General features: G+C 42.5%; 1 protein-coding gene across 6 annotated transcripts in view; it reads left to right on the top strand.

The window, feature by feature from the left end:
• LCP1 (lymphocyte cytosolic protein 1) overlaps positions 1 to 15,014 on the top strand; it is a 106,052-nt gene that overhangs the window by 78,766 nt on the left and 12,272 nt on the right. For all 6 annotated transcript variants that reach the window (XR_012010190.1, XM_072783067.1, XM_072783070.1 and 3 more), the window contains 8 exons: positions 970 to 1,051; positions 2,620 to 2,785; positions 4,310 to 4,452; positions 7,269 to 7,364; positions 9,310 to 9,505; positions 11,750 to 11,828; positions 12,416 to 12,530; positions 13,405 to 13,538. Coding sequence is in view for 5 of the 6 variants with exons in the window: in XM_072783067.1 (XP_072639168.1) it covers positions 970 to 1,051; positions 2,620 to 2,785; positions 4,310 to 4,452; positions 7,269 to 7,364; positions 9,310 to 9,505; positions 11,750 to 11,828; positions 12,416 to 12,530; positions 13,405 to 13,538 (1,011 nt within the window). In the remaining variant the exon portion in view is untranslated. The remainder of the gene's footprint in view (positions 1 to 969; positions 1,052 to 2,619; positions 2,786 to 4,309; positions 4,453 to 7,268; positions 7,365 to 9,309; positions 9,506 to 11,749; positions 11,829 to 12,415; positions 12,531 to 13,404; positions 13,539 to 15,014) is intronic.

Here is a 15,014-nt window from a genome sequence, read left to right as displayed (position 1 = left end):
TTCTCATAAGAACAAATAGCCACAGTCGAGTTTACTGTTCTTTGAATTTGTTATTGTTCCTTTGGATTTGCTTTTTCAACTTCCTTTCTTTAAATAAGATGGAGGTGGCCTTAGGAAATTTATTGTCTGTGCCCCATTGGAGGTCAAACGAATGCCAAATGAGTAAAAGCAGTTCTTCATAGATAATAATAGCTTACTTTAGACATCTGGTCAAAGTATTAGACACCTAAGTGGGTGAAATTTCTTAAGTTCTGATACAACAGTGACTATAGCAAGATATAAAACATTTTAGCGTCCAGTTAGTTGAAAGTATAGAGTTCCACCAGGAGTCAGATAGAAACGTAGACATTGCATAAGCTCAGAAGTGTACAAGTAGTCACTTCTACGGTGGGGACAATTTTTCACAGCTGAGAAAGTGACATACTCATGAAGGATGTGCCTTAGCTTTCTACCCAGAATTTCCTTTTTTAAAAAAAAATTTTTTATTTATTCATTCATGAGAAACACAGAGAGAGAGAGAGAGAGAGAGAGAGAGGCAGAGACACAGGCAGAGGGGGAGCAGGCTCCATGCAGGGAGCCCGACGTGGGACTTGATCCTGGTTCTCCAGGATCACACCCTGGGCAGAAGGCGGTGCTAAACCGCTGAGCCACCCAGGGATCCCCTCTACCCAGAATTTCCTAATATGCTCAGGAAACCAGGGTGATTTGGTACCTTTCCAGGTGCATGAATAAAGTAGGGTCTTTATTTCCTGCCTCGATTTATTAGTATGACTTCAGGAACATTAACCTTTCCCATAGAGAGTTTGAATCTAATCAGAATTGCATAACTGATCTTGCTTCAAAACCCTGGATCACACAGATTATATTGCCATCTTATTTGCTTATGGTATTGCTAGAATTTGAATTCAATGTCACTGGACTCTGTTATTCAGAAGCCAGCTTTCCTTAATTCACTTGCTTCTTTTTCAGTAAAATGATCAACCTATCCGTGCCAGACACAATTGATGAAAGAACCATCAACAAAAAGAAACTCACCCCCTTCACCATCCAGGTATGCTCTCTCTCTGTTACCAAACTATAAAGTTGTGCTTGGGATGAAGGAGCCCTGGAACTGCAGAGCCGGCCTGTTCCAGGTGTTCGGGCATTATTCCCAAACTCAGCTCTGCGGCCAGTGATTCATCATGACTAGTGGGGATAGAGGGAGACACTTTTGTTTTATCTTTTATTCATTTAACAGGGAACCGGGGAGGGGGATGTCAGTGGGGAGTTAGTAGTTGGGCGCCATTCTTTGTTTTGGCCACCTGGGAATAAAATTCACATTGGCTAAAGTTTTAACTCAACTTTCCCTAGCAATTGATCTTTGAGCCAATGCCAAATATGCAGCATTTTAGCTGAAAAGATAAGCCTTTCTAAGAATTGGGGGGGTGAGAAACGGGAATTGCTCTGGCAGCCTCACAGTGGCATTGGCCACAGCCACCAGTGCGATAAATATAACTTGGTTTTAGGCCTTCAATTTGTTGATTAACTGGAAGACTAACCAGTAGTAAGTAAGCTGTATTTCTACATTATATTCCAGTGTTTCGACGTTACTATTAACTCTCTTACTCAGGAAGCATGTCTCACTGCTTAAATCATGAACAATATGTCACGCTGCTCGATTGTAAGCAGCGCTGTGTACCTTTCAAATGGAAATGGGAACACTGATTAAACATACATGAATGCGCTTTATGTTAAATTTAATCTTGATGTTAAATTTTAATATTGGCCATAAGCAGAAACAATATTTTCCATTTGTCATTTGAGCTCTCCACTAGGGCAAAACCCCACTTTTCTGGTAGTCCCCTTTCCAAATCACTGGTGGCCTGTGTTGTGTTTCTAACTTGCCCTAAAGACAACTTCTATATATCTCTGCCTCTGATATCTTCTTTCAGGACCCAAGAGTAGTATACAGATTCCAGACTGAAAATGTCATTGATTCTATCCCAACCCCATATGAGTTGCATTATATACACTGTTAATTATAAGAACATGTAGTCTCTACGTCTGTGCATGTGTGTGTGCGTGTAGGGGTGTGTAGACTTACGGTCCCCAGATATTATGGATACTCATTAAATTGTCTTAGTATCCTTTCCGGGAATTTGATTTCTGCCTTTGTCGTTGCCCTAATGACATTCCCTTAATACCTGATCTGAAAGTCAAAACGCTGTTTTGTTACTGTCTTTAATGAGCTTGATTTATATCGACAGTTGTGTTATTAATCATGGCCAGTGACAAGACAATGACAACCCTCAAAGGTACCCCTGTATGTGTGGCCAGTGGGGATGTTGAGTGTGTAGGCTCCATCACAGAGCAGAATGGAAGGAAAGGTGTGAGACTCATTTGTTTCATCTAGGCCAGGATGGGCTTCCAACTCAGGGTGCCCATTTGATCCAACAGGCACCGTCTAAGCCCAGTATCTGGGTTCCCAGATTTTTTTTTTCTTGCACTTGTCAAAATTTAGCAAAGACCATGCCTCTAGACCTGTGAGCTTTCTAGAAGCAAAACCTTGTTGTCAACCAGTAATCATCCTTTGACATCTACGAAGTCAAAAACAACGTTTGTACACTTTCTCTCCCTCAGGAGAATCTGAACCTGGCTCTGAACTCGGCCTCAGCCATCGGCTGCCACGTGGTTAACATCGGGGCTGAGGACTTGAAGGAGGGGAAGCCTTACCTGGTCCTGGGACTTTTGTGGCAAGTCATCAAGATTGGATTGTTTGCTGACATCGAACTCAGCAGAAATGAAGGTCCGAACAAAGCTGCAAATGTTGATTAATGGCGTGGTTTTTTTTTTTAAGATTTTATTTATTTATTCACGAGAGACACAGAGAGGCAGAGACCCAGGCAGAGGGAGAAGCAGGCTCCTTGTGGGGAGCCCGATGTGGGACTCGATCCTGGGACTCCGGGATCATGCCCTGAGCCAAAGGCAGACGCTCAACCGCTGAGCCCCCCAGGTGCCCCAATGGCGTGGTTTTTTATTAATGCTTGTGTTGGGGGCCGTGGGAGGAAGATGTCAGGAATAGTCAAGCTCAGAATCCTTAATTTTTGCAAATTGCAGTTACATCGAATCTGTTTACATTAACGTAAGAGTTTCCATCCACACCAGCCAGACTTTTTAAAATGACAGAGCAAAAAGCTTTTTATGACCACAGACTAATCGCAATGATTGTTTAGAACCTAGAGCTCTGTCTGGCTGTCTGGGATCCAACCTCAAGAGCCTTTCTGGGCTCACTTTGCCTCTGGATGTTTTGTAACAAGTAGACTCCTTTGAACTTGTATTTTATGAAGTGGTTCACGTTCATATACCGAAGGGATGGCACCAGGTCAGGAGAAAGTTGGTCTATTTACCAAGACTGTGGAAGATCACGTGTAGGGTTCCAAAGCTCTCAACTAAGTATTGGAGCTGTCAGTCGAACTCTGTCTGCTGTCCACATCCTATCTACATTTAAACAAGTACAGCCCCATTGTTGAGACAAAAGTAGGACATCGCCATAAGAATCATACAAAAAAACCAGTTAACCTTTTTGTTTCAAGTAGAGAGCCCACTAACGTGAAATCTGTAGCCAAGCTCTAATCTTTAGTTATATGTACATCTAAATTTATATCCCCAAATCACCATAACTAGCGAAGAATCCTGAGTTGCCGTTTTGAAACCGGTATGGGTCAAACATAATACAGGGGAGAGAAAGCAAACAGGAAACTTAGAACCCACGAGAAACAAACTATTGACCGACAAATGACGACCTCCAACTCAATTTAAACCTTCTAGCTGAGCAGACCATGGTTATTCAGCTGGGAAGAACGGAGGAAGGGGTTGACGACACTTTCTGAGATGCTATAATTATGCAAGTAAGCATTCAAAATGTAAAATCACCTATGGGAATAGGCAAGGAGACAGTTGTGCTCGTTACAAAACTGATCTCTTAAAACCAAAACTGTTGTCGTAGGATGGAATGTGGGCTGACAGGCCCGGTGGCGCATTCTGAGCCCGATAGTCCTGGTTTCTCCCGTGGCTTCTGCACGGTTCTCAGGCAAAGCACCGAGATTCACCGGTGACTTGTCTCTTCCACCTGAAAAAGTGAGGCTAGTAACTAAGCTCGCAGCACCTTGCCTTTCTTTTCAGGGAATGATAATAAAGTGTTTATTCCACTGGAAGGGCCCTAAGTCCCCCCAGCCCGGAGAAGTGGCATTGCCCTCTCAGGTCTCCTGTGGAGCTCCAGCGCCCTTCCCAGATCCAGTATTTATCTTTCTTCGCCTTTGTCCTTCCCCAGCTCTGATCGCCCTTCTGAGGGAAGGGGAGAGTCTGGAGGACCTGATGAAACTGTCCCCCGAGGAGCTGCTGCTGCGGTGGGCTAACTACCACCTGGAGAACGCAGGCTGCAACAAAATCAACAACTTCAGTACTGACATCAAGGTAGGAGCAGTGGGGACAGGCCCAACTGCAGCAGAGAAGGGGACCCGGGATGCTCAGGGAGAGAAGACAAGCTCTAGAGCTGTGTTCAAGGTGGCTGGTGCTGTGGCAGGCGCTCTATCCTCTCACGCACATCTGTCTGGAGTCCCAGGGACCACAGCGGCATTGTCGGGGGCAGATGGGTCCCCTATACACACCTGGAGTGACAGTGTCAGCAGAGGAGGGGGAAAGAGCAAGGGATAAGACGAAAGGTAAGACTTTTTCAAGGCAGAGAGTCTATGTAGGGAGGTGAGGTCCTGATTCTATCAAATTTCCGGGCGCATCAGATGGGAATCTTTTAACAAAATTCAGTGAGGATTAGACTTCTACTTACACAAAGAACACCAACCCGGGGGTCTGCTGCATACCAGGCATCGTCCTGCCTGCTTATACATGTACTGGCTGATTTAATCCTCACGATTAAATGGCCTTTGAGACAAAGATGATCATTTCCTCCTTTTCCGGATAAGGAAACTGAGGTTAAAAGAGAATTCACGTAATTTGTTCCCATTCACATAGCTAGGGAACGGGGTCAGGATTCAAATCCAGCGCTCAGCCTCCATACCGCCTCTCTCAAACAACCTTGGAATTTCTTGAAAGGTTTCCATTTGTAGAAGCCAGAGGTGTTTTATTTTTTTTAAGATGTTTAATTTATTTATTCGTGAGAGAGAGAGAGAGAGAGAGAGGCAGAGACACAGGCAGAGGGAGAAGCAGGCTCCCTGCAGGGAGCTCGATGCGGGACTTGATCCTGGGACCCTAGGGTCACACCCTGAGCCGAAGGTAGTTGCTCAACCGCTCAACCGCTGAGTCACCCAGGCATCCCACCAGAGAGGTTTTTGAGAGATGATGATTCTGGAAACCATCTGCAATGGAAATGTCCCCCAGGGCGTGTAGAGGGGGGCAGGCGGCCCTACAGCAGAGATGCAAAGGGGGAAAGGCGGAGGGAAGCATGCCCTGTGGTTTTCCAGGCTGTGAATAGTTTCATGTCGAGGTGAAAGAGCTGTTGGCAAGGAGGGCAGGTGGGCCGAGAGGCAGAGAGCTTCGGAGCAGCATGCGAGCTGGGGGTGCAGCAGGAGAAGAACATTTCAGGCTCCGCTTTCTGAAAAGTTAAAGAAACCTTCTCCAAAGAGAGAGAGAGTCAGAGGAGAGGTCATGTGACTCCCCAACGAGTCACCCAGGCCTTACATATTCCTTTGGGTGACAGCTCCCCCCTGCTGTGGATTCAATGGCTGCCTGCCGTGCATGGTGCTAGGTAGATGGAAGCTTCTAGATGGAAAGTCCCCCATTCCTGAGCACCTAAGCTGATAATGCCAAATGCATTTTTCTAGCTTCCACTGGTTATTGATAGCCCAGCACCCGCAACCAAATGGGGATTTAACAGGAACTGGGCAGCGAGGTGGTCCTCCTTTGTGCTCAGCAGTGAAGCTCTGCACGTTTTCAGCCAAAATTTTCCAGCTTTTCAGCCAAAATTAAGCTGCTTCATCGGAACCATAAATTTATCTGATTTCTCATCACCAAAAAGCTGCGTTCTTACATAATAACCGTAGGAGCTGGCACGCTGAACACACACGGGGGTCGGGCCTGACAGTAGGTGGGGGCAGCTGCCTCCTGCCTCTGAGCATCTGGCAGCTTTGGGAGGTGCCCTTAAGTCACACAGGTCAGCGGAGGTGGGAAGAACACCCACCTTGGGGTGAGTGGGAAAGGCTTTTTAGGGTCAGATGAAAAGAGAGGAGCCCTAACAAAGTCAAGCAGATGTGACACCCAGAGGCAGATCTTGTTTGTGCCCAACACCTGCGGGGAACTTTCACTGGCTTCAAAATAGCTGCAGGCACCAGGAAGAGAGGGGTGGGGGGGCAGATGAAAACCGGTTTCCCCAGGTGCAGCCTCAGTGGCTGGCTTTCTCTTGTTCCAGTGTCTCTCATGTCACCAGTGGGGAGCACCCCCATGCCCTCCCGTCCCCCCACCCCCGGGGCCCCATCCAGTCTTAAAAAGAGCCACAAGCTGATTTTTCAGCCTTTAAGAGACGTTAGGATGCTTTTAAAAGGATTTAAATAAACGACCTGAATATTTGCATGCTTTTGCTGAATGAACACAGATTTGTAATTTGAAGACTAGGACTCTGAGGATGCTTTTCATGAGTAAGCGTATTTGGAAATCTCAGGAAACGTGAGGTTGGATATCTGTATCCAATCTGCTATCACTAAATTTAACCATTTTTTCCCCACCGCCTTGATAAATATTAAGTGTGCTTGTCATCTTAATATCTCCTTTACATAGAGACTGCTTGTTAATGCTTCAAACCTTCTGTCTTTGAAATCCTTATTTTTCTTTTGCTGATTGTCCATTTAACTGTGTTTTTAAACTCGGCTTTAAACTTCTGCTTCCTTTTTCTGTCACTTTTTTTTTTTTAATTATACCTTAGCTGACTGACTTCTACAGCAATATAAAGGTATATATATTTTCCTGTATACAATTTAATACCTTTGCATAAGTAATTTTTCTTCCCTAAGAACAAGAGAATAGCATTTGCTTCTATAGCCTGTATTTGTGTATATCCTGTATTTGTTATACTCCTTTTAAAAAGAAAGTCCAATATGATATGTAAGCAGAGAAATAGAAAATCCAAATTAGTGAGTGCTTCCAGCTTTGTTAATTAAGTTGCATTTTTGAATGACAGTCAAATAAGAAATATAATATGTTTGCTTTGGGGAAATTAATGCCGTGCTAAGTATGTAATTAGTTGTGCTATTTTGAAATTGTAATTTCTTAATTTCTCACAGGACTCAAAAGCTTATTACCACCTGCTTGAACAGGTGGCACCAAAAGGAGATGAAGAAGGTATTCCTGCTGTTGTTATTGACATGTCAGGACTAAGGGTAAGGCCGTGTCCCAAGTTGTGTTTAGAGAATGTGACTCTGCCTTTGTGTTGGCAGTTCCACGGCCCCGCATGACCCTGACTCTGGGCTCCTGTGAGTCCACGTCTCTGCCGAAAGCCCTGGTAAAACTGTTAACAACTGTTAATGGTTTTGGGTGATAACTGTGGGAAATTGCATCTGAAAATAGATATTAGGGAAGGAAAGAAACTAAAACCGCTCAAATGCCACACACCTTGCCTCAAATGCCTCCAATGAGCTGATGTTAATGTCAACTCATCCCTGAGTGACAAGTCCGTGAAATGGGTAACGTGCAGGGTCATCTAGTAAAGCATTATATTAATAAATCAATCAATTTAAAGTTCTGTTTTCTGAAAATTGGCGGTTTCATAGACTCTCAAAAGAGTCTTGAAAACGGCGGACCACATTTCAACAAAACTTCTGTACGTGTCACCATTCAATAGACTCAACGACACAAGGAGGTACTTATGATGTTCATTTTTGGATACCTGAGTCTTATTTCCGGAAATCGGTGGGATAATTATACAAATAAATAGATTCTCACTTTAGCGATGAAAAAAACTGAGTCTTAAATGGATTAATTAATAAGTCCAAGATCATATGATGGGTTATTGGAAGTTATTTGATCCAAGGCTGGGATCCTTTCCCTCTGGTACTAACAAGGGGACAACCCCACCTGCTGGTGCTATGTACCAGGTACTATGCCAGGCACGCTGCATACACTGCCTCTGACCCTTGCAGACATCACTAAGCTAGGTGTTAATAACTGTTTTACACTTGAGGAAGCTGAAGGTCAGAAAGGCTAATGATGCTCTCACGGCCACAGAGCCAGTACATGGCATAGAAAGGATTTAAGCCCAGGATGCCTCCAACATCCACCCAGCCACAACCCTACCTCACTACGTCATTGGGGGGTAATAGACGAAAATGACTGGGTGCAGGTTGTGTGGAGTTCTTAAAAATGTCTGGTTTAAGAGTTCTTAAAAACAGCCCCAGCATGGATCTGGATGATGAAACTGGTTTTGCCACCTCTTTAATACTGACCTGGAAGAGTTGCTTTCTCCGTGCTTATGTCTCACTTGATATCATTAGAGTTAAAACCAATGAGCTAATGTTAAAGTCAACTCATTCCTGAGTGACAAGTCTGTGAAATGTGCAGTGTCATCTAGTAAAGCATTATATTAATATTAATATTATATATTAGTAATATTATACACAATATATTATATATTATAATATTTATATTAATAAATTGATTTAAAGCTCTGTTTTCTGAAAATTGGTGGTTTAATAGACTCCTAAAAGAGTTTTGAAAACAGTGGACCACACAAAACTTTATCTCCTAGTAAGAGCCTACCTACAAAGGACTAGAGGTTTTCTAGAACTATTTGAATTGCCTTCCAACATACGAAGTCCTCAGTCTGAAGTCTGCAAAGGCCAAATTGCACTAGGCAGCTGGACTAACATTTATTTTGTTTGAGTCCCAAGTGTACCAACTCCGTGTGAGAGGAGTGGCTATACCAATCAGAGGGTCTCTACTGATGGGTGTAAATATCTTCGATGAACTGAAAAAAAGGGAGTATGACTTATGACAGTAGCTTCATCGTTGAAAATAATTAAGACCAACTGAAATGATAAGATTATAGGATCTACTGAATCTCTTTAAAAACAGGACAACCAAGCATTCATCCGACATGGTTCTGTACAGAGAGAAGAGACTCAATTTCTCAATTTCTGGGACATTTGGCCCTTGTAACTTGCTGATTTCAGTTCAGGCAAATATAAGTAAATCATAAGTGGCGATTAAGTGCCTCTCGGAGGTTAGACACTGAGGGTTTCAGTAGGTTTCCCATTTCTTCATGTTGCTCTTGCCTCCTCTGTGCAGGGACAGCCTTGCCCCAACCTTGACGCGCCTCTCTCGTTGCAGGAGAAGGATGACATCCAGAGAGCAGAATGCATGTTGCAGCAGGCAGAGAGGCTGGGCTGCCGGCAGTTTGTCACAGCCACAGATGTCGTCCGAGGGAACCCCAAGCTGAACTTGGCTTTCATTGCCAACCTCTTTAATAGATACCCTGCCCTGCACAAACCAGAGAACCAGGACATCGACTGGGGAGCTCTTGAAGGTAACTGGAAATCTCTTGCTCAGAGGTTTGGAAGAGCATTCACAATTTGAATTCAAGGGCCGCTCGAAATTACCCGCTAAGCAAATATCAACCCCTTCCATGTTGGGGAAGATTTGCAAACAGGTCATCAATTCCCTGGCATATAACAAAGAGAATAAATAGATTAATCAAGTCAATTACAGCCAAGCAGGAATAATCAAATACCATTATATCACATCCATTATACATAAGCTTCATCCATTATCAGAATTAAATGTTTTAGGGAAGGAATGCATTTAATTATCAGATGAAATAAACCCTGAGTTCCAAAAACCTAATTTATGTACTTAATGGATGCAGTGTGCATTCCTCACGGCAAGAGATTGCAGCCACTCATCATCTAAAAGTGTTCAACTTAATGCTAAGAGGGGCTTATTAGTGAAGTTTTGGTTTTTGTCTTGTTTCTTTGATTGGAATTAGGGAGGGGGGTGGAGAGCTGAGTAAAGTTTAGACGCAGAATCCCTGGGCATTGTATTTTGGGGATTAGGTGCCCTGAGATAGAATGAAAAGCATGTAGCTATAGTCAGGTCTTCTTTTTTCACCACAAATTAGTCTCAATATTGAGACAAAAAAAAAATCAAGATGGAACTAATATTCAATGAATATCACCAAAGAAAGGAAATCCAGATTTAAAGTATTGATTTTTTTATCCCCCCTGCAATGCTTTACCCGAGCTAGAAGGCAAAATCAATCCGTATTCCAACAGGGCCTCATTTGTATTGTTTGATAAATTGTGGCCAGGGGTCCAGGCATTTTGTTGACTACCAAGTATATACATCAAGCCCTCTAATCACCCACTTCCAGCTGCCTCTAGAACATCTCCATTTGGTTCCTTTGCTATCACTTGAAATTCAGCATATACAAAACAGAACTGATCATCTCTCCTCCCTCTCTCTCCCTACCCGCCTCCCACCCATCTCCTTTAGAAACTCTCCATTTTCAGTAATCCTACCACTTTTTTTTTTCCTTTAGTCACCGAAATCCTGGGTCCCCTTTGATATTTTCCTCTTCTTCACCCCTAAATCTACTGAATTAGTAAATACTAATAACTCTTCCTGCAGAATGGCTTTTAGATTGTTGTTTTTCCTTACTGCTTTCTGGACTCTTATTAAATCATACACCAACCATTTCAATAGGTCTTCGGGGCCTGTTCCTCCATCTATCAAGCATTTGAATGTGCCTGTGTGCTCTTGCCATACGCCATCCCCTCTGCTTGTTTAATTTAAATGCATATTGCCTTTCAGTAATTTTGCACACTGCTGCCAGGGACATCACAGTACTGCCTTCATTATATCTCTGCCTTGCTCAAGAATTTATTATAGTAATAAAAAAAAAAAGAGCCTATAATGACTGGCATTGTCTAATATATCAACCAAAATCTGGTGGTTGGCATTCAGAGGGCCCCAGTTCTGGTTCCAGACACCAGACAGCCTTATCTCTAACTATTGCACAGATGCCTGAAAAATGAATTCCTAATGGTTTTAATACAGACCTTGCCTGTCGTTCCTTTTATGTCCCTATTTATGCTGTCTCCTCTTCCACTTACTATTGCCTCAAATCCTCTCCTCTTTCCTGTCCAGATTTTACTAGCCCTATAAAGTGAAACTTAAACTCCACTCCCAAACTATTCTCTCTCCTATTTCAACTCAAATAGTGAATATGTTTATCTCCTAGTGTAGCCCTGTGGCTTGTGTGATCTTGCTTTGATGCCTAAAAGTCTTGTTTTTCCTGAAAGAATGTAAGGTTTTGAGGGTCAGCTTTAAACTGCTGCTCCACACAGGAGAATAGATGCTATAGAAACACTCGCTGAATTGGAATAGAATAGAAAAAATGAGGGACACCTGGGTGGCTAAGTGGTTGAGTGCCTTTAGCTCAGGTCATGATCCCGGGGTTCCAGGATCGAGTCCCACATTGGGCTCCCCGCAGGGAGCCTGCTTCTCTCTCTGCCTGTGTCTCCACCTCTCTCTCTCTCTCTGTCATGAATCAATAACATCTTTTTTTAAAAATAAGAAAGAGTAAAAAGGAAATAAATGAACCCAGAATAGCAATCCTCATCCAAATCCATTAAGGTTTTTGAATTAAGTTTTTTCATTTTGCATTCAGTTTTTATGATAGTCTCTTTAGATAAACTTTGATCATTTAAAAAAAAAAAAAAAGGCACATCTTCTAAGAGGCCTGAAGGATAATGGGTCTTCATTAACTTAGGTGAGACCAGAGAGGAACGGACGTTCAGGAACTGGATGAATTCGTTGGGCGTTAACCCTCGAGTCAATCACTTGTACAGGTAAGGCCGTGTGGGGACTCATCTTTGATGCGCGACACCAAGACCTTGGAAGATCCCCAGGATTTCTTTCAAATATCTCTGCGGCGTGTGATTTTCTCCACAAATGTGTGCATCTTGATGAGGAGCGTTGAGCTGCAGGTGTTGGCTCTTTAGCTGAGGAATGCACTTCCGCACATCACCCTTGCTCTGTGCTCAGGACAAAATCAGGACCCAGCAACAAGACACATCTACTACATGTTGTAAGCCTGTGACCTGCTCCTAAGCAGGCAAAGCCACACAAAACAAAAATGTGAAGTTTAGGGTGACATTGCTCCTATGCCATTTGTTGGAGCCGTATTTCTTTTCCCGGAGGCAGCGTGCTCACACCTGGGCCCTAGGTGCTCACACCTGGGAGAGACCCAGAGTAAGTCTCTTCAATTTCTCTGAGTCACAGTGTCTTCACTTCCAAAGATGGAGCTGCTAATACCAATTCTGTTGGGTTGTTGCAAATGTCCCTCGTGCTGACGTACAAGGAAGCGCCTGCCCGCCGTAGGCCCCTGATGAATGGCAGCTCTCTGAGAATTGTCTTGTGTTTGTTTTTTGTTCAGTGACTTAGCAGATGCCCTGGTCATCTTCCAGCTCTATGAAAAGATTAAAGTCCCTGTTGATTGGAACAGAGTAAACAAACCACCATACCCCAAACTGGGGGGCAACATGAAGAAGGTAAACAGTGACTCCCCAAATGTTCCAACAGGCAGGTGAAGTCACCAGCCTGCAAGAGCTCCCCGTGAATACTTTATTAGGAGGCCAAACTTAGATAAGTAATGTTTATCCAGGGATTAAATTATGGCACTGCAATCAGAAGCCTGAATGGTTTCATTAAAGTGAGTCCATTACTTCAGTTGATTACTTATTTATAATTCCAAGTTGGATGTCTTTAAAACATTATGATGTAAAAATTCTAATTAAGATAATTAGAGCAAGCAGAGCTGCAGGGTTGCTTTTCCACCAGCAGGATCCTTATTCTAATTTTCTAAAGAATTAGAGCCTTGTACTGATGGTTGGACTTGTACAAATAGTTTGTCTAATGTCAACACAGTGGGAACACATTGTTTTGTAAAAGCAGCAATGGGGTTGGCACAAATATTTCTCACCATTCCTTGTCTCTTTGGCTCTTAATGATCCAAGTGTAGCCGCGGGAATACCTGTCCCACATGTGCATGTAGAACGGAGAATCCAGATTTTCCATGACAATCTCCATGATTCCGCTGTTTTAGGAATATCATGGGCAGGTGACTGAGCAGGGCCCTCTGTAGTGCGAGAGAGCTGAGCCAGTGTTCATACTAATGAATTCATTTTGGTTTTGCACTTAGAGAACACTGTGATTTTTTTTTTTTTTTTTTTTTGGTGGAAGTGAGGGGTTCTATTTTTTAAAAAAAAGACGGAAAATTCTTTGACTAGCTTAGAATCCTAGAATCAGGCAAGATTTAAGAGATCATTCGGTCTGACAATATTTATTTCATTTTGTTCTCTTATCTGGTATCTCTCACGATAGACATGATGGCATTACAATGTTTTCCTTCTTGCTCATTGACAGCTGGAGAATTGTAACTATGCAGTGGAGTTGGGGAAGAATCAAGCTAAGTTTTCCCTGGTTGGCATCGGGGGACAAGATCTCAATGAAGGAAACCGCACTCTCACACTGGCCTTGATTTGGCAGCTAATGAGAAGGTAATGTAACTCAGGGAAATGACTTTTTATTGAGTATATTACTGACCTGGAAAAATACCAGCAAATTGTCAGGAATGTGATTTAAACCAGCAGGATGATATTTTAAGCTAAACTTAAAACCAGAGGAGTGTTTTGTTATTTTCCCATTATTTTTATTTCCCTTGCAGGTCTTTAAGTATTCTTTCAGGTATTGTAAAACTCTGTTATTAGATTCCTAAACATTTCAGATGGTTTTGTCCTCTTAATGAATCACCCGGTTTTCATTATGGCGTTGACCCTTTTTATTCCTGGTAATATTTTTTTTGAAATCTACTTTTTCTGATGTTGGTATAGCCACTCTTGCTTTCTCTTGATTAATTTTAGCATGACATCTCTTCTTCCAACCTTTTATTTTTATATTTTTGTAAATTTTGTAAATAACAATTATCTTTTAAAGAGGATTTCCAGGGATCCCTGGGTGGCGCAGCGGTTTGGCGCCTGCCTTTGGCCCACGGCGCGATCCTGGAGACCCGGGATCGAATCCCACGTCGGGCTCCCGGTGCATGGAGCCTGCTTCTCCCTCTGCCTGTGTCTCTGCCTCTCTCTCTCTCTCTGTGACTATCATAAATAAATAAAAATTAAAAAAAAAAAAGAGGATTTCCAAACAAGGGGAAAATGTGCTATACTTACCCGTTTGCCATTTCTGGCACTTACCTTTCCATGGTGTAGTTACAGATTTCCATGTATATCAGATCTGAAATATTTCAAATTGTGTAGATCTGTTGGTGAGGAAGCATTTCAGCTTCTAGATGTCTACAAAGTCTATTTCATTTTCATTTTTGAAAGATATTTTCTCTAACTGTAGACTTCTAGATTGATAGTTTTTTTTTCTTTCAGTTCTTTAAAGATAGTGTTCCTTGCCTTCTGGCTTACATTGTTTCCAATGATACATCTGTTGTCATTCTTATCTTTGTTCTATGGTATAGCATGTCTGTTGTTCTCTGGCTTACTTTTAGATTTTTCTCTTTATCACTAGTTTTAAGCAAGTGGATTATAATGGGCCTTGGTGTTTCTCATGATTGAGGTTTGTTGAACTTCTTGAGTCTGAGAGTTTGTAGTATTCATCAAATGTGGAAAACTTTTGTTCTTTATTTCCCCAGAAATATTTCCTGTACTCCCCTCCCCCATTTGTTTTGGGGGGACTCCAGGTTCACACATATTTGGTCATCTGAGGTTGTCCCAAGGTTCACTGACACTCTATTCAATTTCCCCCCTCTGTTTTATTTTTCCTCTTTCTGTTTCATTTGGGATCTATTGATTTGTCTTCAAATCCACTAATCTCTTTTGTAATATCTAATCTTGCATTAATCCCATCTAATGTGTATATTTTTTTATCTCAGACACAGTTTTCATGCATAAAAATTTGAGCCAGATCTCTTTGGTATTTCCTGTGTCTCTTTCCTCTACCTTCTTGAACATACAGAACATAATTATAGT

This window comes from Canis lupus, chromosome 17 (assembly GCF_048164855.1).
Source record: "Canis lupus baileyi chromosome 17, mCanLup2.hap1, whole genome shotgun sequence".
Taxonomy (NCBI): Eukaryota; Metazoa; Chordata; class Mammalia; order Carnivora; family Canidae; genus Canis; species Canis lupus.
The sequence above is the reverse complement of the archived record's forward strand: the minus strand, read 5'-3'. Positions and strand labels throughout refer to the sequence as shown.